Source organism: Meleagris gallopavo, chromosome 17 (assembly GCF_000146605.3).
Source record: "Meleagris gallopavo isolate NT-WF06-2002-E0010 breed Aviagen turkey brand Nicholas breeding stock chromosome 17, Turkey_5.1, whole genome shotgun sequence".
Lineage (NCBI taxonomy): Eukaryota > Metazoa > Chordata > Aves > Galliformes > Phasianidae > Meleagris > Meleagris gallopavo.
The window spans coordinates 11466414-11475252 of NC_015027.2; the positions used below are offsets into that span (position 1 = coordinate 11466414).

Below are 8839 nucleotides of genomic sequence, written 5' to 3' on the forward strand. Positions count from 1 at the left end.
GGCAGTGTGAGGGGCAGGGGCTTTGGGGGGGAGGCAGACGACTTGAAGAGGGCTATGGGAGGGCGTTGGGTTTGGGGGTTTCAGAGACAACGGAGGGGATGGGGTATTTGTGGGGGGGATGCAGGAGGTGTGGGAAGGGGCAGTGTCCTGGGGGGGGTGCATTGAGCATGGGGAGGTGCATATGAGGGTGCAGGGTCCTGGGAGACAGCGCTCGCGGCATCGAGCCTCGATGCTGTGACTGAGTGGGGGTGGGGGTGCCCTGGGTCCCCCATTCTCATAGGTGCTCTGTGCCCCTATCTGGGACTGCTTTGCTCAGGGTTGGGGATGCCCGGAGGGGGATTCCTCCCTCCCTCAGCAGCTGCTGCAGAAGGCACAGCGCTGAATTAAAGGCCACTTTTTGCAAGTATTAGCATTACTTTCCCTGTCCCCAGGGCATTCATCCGTGTGGTTGTTCATAGAGCAGAGGGACCTGCATCCAGCCTGCATTAATCCATGAATAAAAACCAAGAGAGCAGTCACACCGCAAGTATTAATTAAGCAATTAATGATGATCATGGGCCATTTAGGAGGCTGTCCTGTACACTGCGTGGCATTGTTGACTGAGGAGAGAAGTGGGGAGATGTTGGTACCTTTTCCACCAAATTCAGTGTTTCCTGACCTCGATGGAAAACTCGATGCTGTGAGCACAGCCATTAGCTGTTGTCTCAGCATCCGTGTGTCCATGCAGTTAATGTAATGCCACCTCCGACAGCCTTGGCGCCTGGCTGCCTGATGAAATATTCATGGAGAGGAGAAGCGGTGGAACTTATCTACTCTGTATTGTTCAGATGCAGCAACTTCAAGTGAGGCTTAAAGCCCGGCAGGAGCCTTTGGGCAGGCTGAGAAGTGGCTGGGAGGGACAAAAGGGAGGGAGAGAAAGGAAGGGCTGAGCTGAGAGATGAACTCTCTCCAGCAGCAGTTCTCTGCCTGCCTGGAATTTGGGAGCCCAGCACTGCGCCCAGTGCTCCCCAGTTGTGGCCTCCCCAGGGCAGAGTAGAGGGGGAATGCACCTCCCTCCCTCACCCTGCTGTGCAGTGCACTCCAGGGAATCATTGGCCTTCTTGGCCACCAAGGCACACTCCTGGCTCATGGTTACCCCGTTGGCCACCAGGAGACCCATGTCCTTTTCTGCAGATCTCCTTTCTAGCAGCTTAGCCCTTGTCCACTCTTGTAACCCACACTTACAAAATGCAGGGTACTAAGAGATCCCACAGTGCGTGAGCTGGGTGTAGTGTTGCCCCAGCTCCCTCTCTCCAGGGATGTTCTGTTGCCGGTTCTCCTTGTCCCCTGTCATTAGCTGTGTTTCATAAGAAACAGGGGGGGGAAAATAACCCCAGTGTCTCCTTACACTTGTCCTTTCTCCTTCCCTCTGCCTGAGGGTTTGCTTGGTTCACTGCTCAGTGAAATGCTACCCGTGCACCTTCATTTCCTGCACCTGCTGGCATGAGGCAGCTCTGTTGAAACCTTCCCCAGCCCGCATGGCTCCAGCTCCAGGCAGCCGAGCAGCATCCAGGGCTGTGTAATTATAGCCTGTTTCTGCTGGCAGCGTTAGCAGAGAGCAAGTGGTAACCAGGAGTTATTGCTGTGGAGGAGAGGAGGTGATGCTATCTGTGCTGCCACTATCTGCATGGTGCGTGATTAATCCTTGCTCTGTAGGGTTTCAGCAGCCACACAATCAGCGGTGTGCAAGCAGGTGCTTCCCAGCAACCTCAGGCTGAGGCGTGCAGCACCTTGTCCTCGCGTGCATTGTCAGTGATGCTTCCTGGGGAGTGTAATTAACTCCTTGTCTCGTGCACAGTGTGCACCAACAGCCTTGGATGCACACTCTACATGCATCACACACCTTGCAACCCGCCAGCTGTTCGCAGTTCATCCCTGTAATCCTGAGCAATGCAATGATCCTTGTTCCTTGCTCTGGTGGTGTATGGATGGTTTGCACATTGGAGCCTGGAGTCAGAAAATGTACAACTTGTCCACAGCTCACGTTGGGTCCTGTCTGGCTTCTGTCCATGCACCCATCCCTCACCTATTGCCGGCTCCAGGGCTGGGAATTGCTCTGTCTGTGCTGCTTTTGGGGTACCTGCACCTCTCTGCGAGGCTGTTCCAGGCTGTGGCTTGCACAGTGCTTCCATCAGCAGCAAAGACCTCAGGCAGAGGCTGAGGATTCAATGCAAGGTTGCAGCGGATGGAACCCAGCACGTTCTTGGGCAGCTGGGGAAGAGACTGTGGGCCAGGGCTGCTGCCTGCCCCTGCAGCAGGAGCTGCTGAGTGCCACTGCAGAGGTAGTGAGCGTAGTGAGCTGCTCTGACTTCACAGTGTCTGCCTGCAATTAATTTAGGTTCATTAATTCCCTTCTGGGCTTAGCTATATCATCCTGTTCCTATTCAAAGCCCACCCTGTGGCCTTTGCAGCACCAGCTCTGGCAGAGGAGGACTGGAATAGCAGCAAATCTCTTCTAGTTTGAATGCACACCACCCATCTGCTATTTCCAGGAGCAAGTTTGGCATTTCAGCATCCCCTGCCCACTGCCCATTTGCTATTATTCAATCTCCATGGATTGAATGCCCAGTGCTGGATTTGGCATGCTACTTTTGTTCTTTGCAGCTAGAAATCTGAAGGACAGGAACTGTTTTTACAAATGGCTTGTACTACAGCTGCTACTAACTTGGTTAAAATAAAACCAGGTAATATTTGAGCCGGTGACTCGTTTCTGCTGACCTCAGAGATCTGTCCCAAAACGGAAGCGTTGGAGCTGCTGAAGATCAGCATCTGCACAGATGTGAATCCTCCTCCCTCTCTTTGGGAGCAGAAGTCGATTCCCCAAAGCATCTATTGCGTGTGCTCATGGTGGAACAGGGCCCGGGATGTGGGGCTGGAGCCCACCTGAGCACCAGGCTCACTGAGGAGCATTTCCCCCAGCACAGACAGGCTCGGTGCTCATCAATTTTATCATTCTTTATATCGTCGTTAAGAGTAGCAGGTATTGATGTACAATGCATCTGTCATCTTATTGTGCTTCCTATGAAAATGTGTGTACATAGTACAGATACCAGAGAGAATTCAACACTTTATACACTTGAAGGCATTCAGAGATCAGTAACAGAAAAAAAAATGGCACAAGAACAAGGCCTAGATGCTATGGAATGGATATCTACACTGATATTATGCATGTATAGATATATATATATATATATGTACACATATATATATAGTCATATATATTATATATAAGAAATATAAAATGCAGATGGCATAATAGAAACAAACCAAAAGTTGTATGTTCCAACAGGCGAGCCTCAAGGTCACATCCCAGCCCCATCTTTAAAAGCTTTAACGGGTGAAAAAGGAAGAAAATAAATACATGAAATGCAGTGAAACATTAGGAAAAATCCATAAGAAAATTTATGGATGCGGCCAACCTTTTGTCTTTGGGTGATTGCTGGATAACAAAGGACTGACCCCCAGTTCCTAATTTTGGTCAGGAAGCAAATAATAATAATGAGGATAATAATGGGGGGGAAAAAAAAAAAGTCTAGAAATAATAACTACTAAAAAGACTTATTGCAAAAGCTCTTAAAGAGAAGAAGCACTTCAGCCCCAGGAGGGCTCTTGCTTGGTGCGGGGGGCTGAGGGTGGCCAATGGCCCCACTGCTGGGAGGGGGCAGCGATGGGGAGAGCTGGGGGGCCCGGGCCGTGAGCTTTGATGGTGCCCAGGGCTCATGGCCCCCGGGGGTGGCTGTTGTTGGGGGTTGGGAGTGGAGTGGGAGCCTGCAGCCCCATGGACAGTGTGCCATGGAGTGTCCCTTAAATCTGTCTCCTTGTTGATGCTGGGGCTCCTATGGCTGCCCAGGCAACTCGGTGCCAACGGAAGTCAGAGCTTTAGTTATGCTTTTCTCCCCGAGGATGGTTGTTTTGAGGGCCGCATGGGGGGAACCCCAGATTTCCTGGGGAATGTGGGGTAGAGAGGCCACGCTGTGACAGGGCAATGAGGCCCCACACTGTGACAGGGCCCCATACCATGACGGAGCCTCACACCATAACGGGGCCCCACACCGTGACAAAGCCATACACCATGATGGCGCCCCACACCATAACAGAGCCCTACACCATAACCAGGCTGCAGGTCCTCTGTGATCCCCCAAGGCACAGCCCTCCACCCAGCGGCCCAACGTTGCCAACCCCGGGGCGGAGGCCGAGGAAGACATTTTGGAGAGGTGGAGCTGCTCCGTTTTGTGCACATGGAGCGGCTGTGGGCGCCCAGGCAGGGCTGTCGTGGTGACAGACGGCCCAGGGGGCTCTGCTGGGGCTTGAGATGATGCCAGGCACGGGGACAGGCGCAGGCTGAAGCCTGGGGAGCAGAATGAGCATGGAGACGACGGACGGACGGACAGACGAACAGGGCTGTGGATGGAGACTCTGCGGCCCGAAGGCTGCTTCTTCTTGGCTTCTGGGTTTCTAGTTAAAAAGGCCGAGGGGAGCCGAAGGGGAGGAGACGGGGCAGGCCCGCGCCCCGGCCCGCTGTGCGTGGCTCCGCGGCTGGGCTGCAGCCTCCTTGAGTCTCTGAGCCAGCGCGGCCCGGCCCGGCCGCCTGCCCCAAAATCTGAGGCCGCCGCTCTTGTCCGCGTCCCGCCGTGGCTTTGAGCGAGGTCCCCTGGCTGTGTCTCTCCTCTGGGAGAAGGGCAGCTCTCCGGAGGGCTTTGGTAGCTCGGGTTGTTGTACATCCAGACGTCGGTTAGCAGGTGAAGTCCTCAAAGGTGCCCCGGGCCGGGTGGTGAGGTAGGATGTTCGCTGCGTACGTCATGCCGGCCGGGTGACCCCGTAGGCTCTCACAGGGATTCTGCAGGGGCAGAGATGGGATGCTGTGGTCATCCAGGTTTCACCCAGAACCGAGCCCTGTCTCCCTAGAGCACCAGTGCCTGCTGCCACTTCTCCCCCATATGCTGACAGTGCCCCCCAACAAGAACCTCTGCCCGGCACTCACGTGGCGTTTCACGTCATCCATGCTCAGCGCAACGCCCTTGTCCGTGTTGTTCCTCTTGTGGTTCTTGCGGCACTTGCCCCGCCGGCACAGCCGGTGCTTGATCACCTGCAGGAGATGGCTCTCAGCTCCAAGATGGACCCCACCACGGGGGGTTGTCCCAGCCGACAAGGGGACGTGGTGCCAAGGGGGCCTTGCCGACCCCACGGGAATTGGGCACAGCATTTTGGGGCTTACCTCATAGGCGTAGTCAAACAGCTCCAGCACAGTGAGGATGCTGGCCCCGATAAACAGCCCCATCTGTCCTCCGATGTCACCTGGAGGGGAGAGGAAAGCTGTCAGCAGGGCACTGCTGGCAGATGGAGCAGAGAAAGGGCAGAATTCGTCACTGCTGTGACCCTGGGGGTTGCTCTGCTCTGCACCCACACTGTGTGCACACCCTGGTGCCCCAGGATTGGGGGGACAGCACATGGGGTCACGCTGAAGGGTGCCAACCTGAGCCCTCGGCACAGCCACCACCCCACAGTGCTCACCCAGCAATCCAGCCACCTCATACGCCTTCTTCTGCTCGATCGTCTCATAGTTTAGTGCTTCAAAGAAGATGTCCAGCACCAGGATGTTCTCCCTGCATGGGCAGAAAGCGGCGTCAGGTTGTGGTGCTGGAGAGAGGCACTGCCGCCCCATACCTGTGGTGTGTTACCCGATGTACTGCTCCGACTTGTTGTACTTCTTGGCCAGGTACTTGGCGGATGCTTTGCTGGGGATCTTCACCATGGAGAGCTCTTTGCCATAGCGGGTGACGTTGCAGGGCATCTCACAGACACAGTACTCATTGTCCTTCTCCACCAGGAAATCTGGGCAGGAAGAGAGATTTAGATGGGGATGTCGGAAACCCCGATGCCATCGGTTCAGTCCCATGGGACCAGGCAGCCTCACCTAAGGCCGGATCTGCGCACTCCTTGTACTGCTCTGGGGTGCAATAAGGGGCATCGCCTGCGGGAGACAGAACAGGTTTCCCATAGGACCGTATCCACTGGGTTTGGGATGGGACATAGTGATGCATAGCTCACCTGGCATGTGCACCATGCGGCAGTTGCAGTTCTCCACCAGGTAGCGGGTCTCGCAGTCGATGCGGCAGGCGGTGATGCTGTAAGTGTCGTAGAACTCCGAGTCACCCGTTGTGGCCTTACAGTCGCCCCAGGGAGGTGGCAGGTAGATGAGCTGGGAGGGAAGCCAGGGATAAGGAGAGAAGCACACGTCCCTGCAGCCCACAGCATGGTGAGGGGATGGAGCCTTGTGCGCCGCTCCCCATTTCCATCCCACACTGAGGCAGGAGACAGGGAGTGCAGAGGCTCAGCACTCCAGGGGGTGGGAGGGATTGAGCAGGGCCCACAGCCCCTACCCGCTGTTCCTGGCAGGACACAAAGGTCTGGAAGCCAGGTGCCACACCGAAGCCCAGCTGGTCGATGAGTGGAGGCTCATCCTGGCTGTGGATCTGCACCTTGATCCCAGCTTCAAATGAGGTCTCATCTGTAGCAGAGAGGAGCAGAGAGGAGCTGAGCCCTGGTGCAAGAAGGAAGAAAACTCTTCCTATCTCCCACCCTTCCCTTTGGTGAATTCACTCCTTCACATGTCCATGCATCCATCCATCCATCCACCCCGTGTCCTTGTCCCCTCCAGCCCTGTGGTCCGGAGCTTGGAAAGAATAGTGTGGAAAGTGCCTGGCTCTATTTATAAACAAGTGATGGTTGCTTGTCTAAAGCGACAGGGAGTTGCCATGGCAAATAGCATAGACAAGGAGGAAAAAAGAAAGCCAAAGACCTGAAGTGGTGAGAAACAGAAGGAAGGAGCCTTGGGGATGTGGTCCTGTGGGGTGTGGAACTGGGAGGCTGCTGGAAAGTAGCCCAGGAGCTGCTGAGTTACCTGTTTCCCCCCACACTGGGAGATACTCGTCCTGCTGGATGTCCAGCATGATCTCCAGGCCGTTGCCAGTGCCCCCTTTCATGGTGATGAGCCGGGGTTTGCCGTCCTGCCCTGCATTGAAGGTGTAGCACTTCCCATAGCGTGTGAACACCTGTGGGAGAGGACACAAGGCTGAGGCTGGGGCTCCTCTGCTGGCTCCAGACTGCCATTGGCACTACGGCATGGAGCCAGAACCCGCCCCAGAATGTGGCCATGCCCAGCTTGGTGGACAGCCCGACCCAGGCCCCTGCCCCATGGGGTCTCTTAGCATCGGAGCTGCCTTTACCCTGGTAGAAGAACAAGATCCCCACCGAGGCGATGGGTGCAAGTCAGTGAACATGCTTTGCAGATTTGCAGCACTGTGATCCGGCAGCACCAGGACAGTGGCACTCAGCCCTGTGCCCTCACCAGTATCTGCCCCATCATCACCTCCAATCCCACAGATGGGGTCTGGATAGGATCCTCAACACACACCCCCACCCTCCTCTCACCCATTCCAGCTCTCACCTCTGGCTGCCAGCACAGCTCCATGCTGCTGAGCTGCCACTGGCAAAGGGATCATTTGGGGCCAGCAGGCTGCAGGCTGCACAGTGCCAAGCCCAGATCCCGAGGTGTGGTGGGGATATGAGGATGGAGGTGTCTCATCAACACCAACACCAGCAGGATGCCTGGGTGCCTGTCCCCAAGCATGGACAGCATCACCCATTGTGGCTGATCCGACACGACGCTGGTGGGAGCTGCTCCCTGATCCCTTTCCTCTCCTTATGGGGCCAGAAGACAGGCAGCAGGAATCCTCCAGGAGCCTGCTCTATGCCCAGAGCTTTGCTTTTCCCCATCCCAAGCTGCAAACGCGGCGCTCGTCACACTGAGCAGTCCCAAGTAGTGGAAAGGGGAGAGGAGAAGGTGCGATTGTTGGGCAGGTTAGGGGCAACAGGAGCCAGGAGATGACAGTGCCAGGCAAAAGAACTGTGTCACCATCTGGTCCCCAGAGCAATGGGACAGGGCTACTCACCGCCACGAAGTCTCCGGGGCCGCACTGCTCGCCCCGGTAGCTGCAGCTCAGCAGCATGTCCTCCAGCTGGTGGCAAGTGCGGTTAAAAAACCCATGCAAATTTAGGGGTTCATCCTCATCCCAAGAGCTGAACTGGGCTGGGACAAAGCCCAGCTCCATCCCAGGCTCGTAGTCAACCAGGGGCGCAAGGTAGAGCAGGTCCTCGTGGCTGAGCTGCGAGACCCGTACCCGGTTGATGTTGCAGAAGGTGACGGCAGGGAAAGTCATCTCGGGGCTGTCCTCCTCACTGAGCAGTGTGACGTGGTGGTACTCCAGGTAGTACACAATGCGGTCGGCCACCTGGTAGAGGAAGACGGAGAGGGACAGGAGGAAAGCCAGCGCCCAGAGCGCCTGCCGCGCACCCAGGCTGCCCTCCACGAAAATGTGGCTCAGCCCGTGCAATGTGCAGCTGCTGGCAAAGGCCATGAAGTCTGTGGCTGCCCCTGTGTCCTCCTCTTCCTCCTCTTCTTCCTCCTCCTGCCTGTACAGGAACTCATCGGCTCCGTTCTCTCCTTTCCCAGCTGCTGTGGCATCTCTTGGTGCTTCCTCGCTGGAGAAGGAGATGGTGCAGAATATCTGGAGGGGCATTATGCAGAATGGGGATCCCAGGTGTGGGGTGAGGGTCCTGATCCTGCTGCAGGTTGGGGATCTCCAGTGGTGAATCAGTGCCTCATAGAGTGGGTGAGAGGGACTGGGATGGAGGAAGGGGGAAAGTTGGGAGCAGAGAAAGAGAAGGGAAAAGGAGTGAGAGGTGTGCGGTGATGTGCAGAGCGAGGGGAGAGGAGCAGAAGAAGAGCAGAGGGCTGCTG

The 8839-nt window shown here is 56.1% G+C and overlaps 1 protein-coding gene across 3 annotated transcripts in view; it reads right to left on the reverse strand.

Annotated features, from left to right (window-relative positions):
• Positions 1 to 2495: 2495 nt before the first annotated feature.
• ASIC1 (acid sensing ion channel subunit 1) overlaps positions 2496 to 8839 on the reverse strand; it is an 18567-nt gene continuing 12223 nt past the window's right edge. For 2 of the 3 annotated variants that reach the window (XM_010720537.3, XM_010720538.3), the window contains exons 4-12: positions 6941 to 7091; positions 6420 to 6547; positions 6088 to 6238; positions 5954 to 6010; positions 5718 to 5871; positions 5551 to 5642; positions 5255 to 5334; positions 5021 to 5125; positions 2496 to 4876 (exon numbers count right to left, since the gene is read on the reverse strand). In XM_010720537.3, the coding sequence (XP_010718839.1) occupies positions 4772 to 4876; positions 5021 to 5125; positions 5255 to 5334; positions 5551 to 5642; positions 5718 to 5871; positions 5954 to 6010; positions 6088 to 6238; positions 6420 to 6547; positions 6941 to 7091 (1023 nt within the window). In that variant the 3' untranslated portion in view covers positions 2496 to 4771. Of the gene's footprint in view, positions 4877 to 5020; positions 5126 to 5254; positions 5335 to 5550; positions 5643 to 5717; positions 5872 to 5953; positions 6011 to 6087; positions 6239 to 6419; positions 6548 to 6940; positions 7092 to 7991; positions 8833 to 8839 lie in introns of those variants that run through there. The other variant, XM_010720539.3, reaches the window with a different exon arrangement.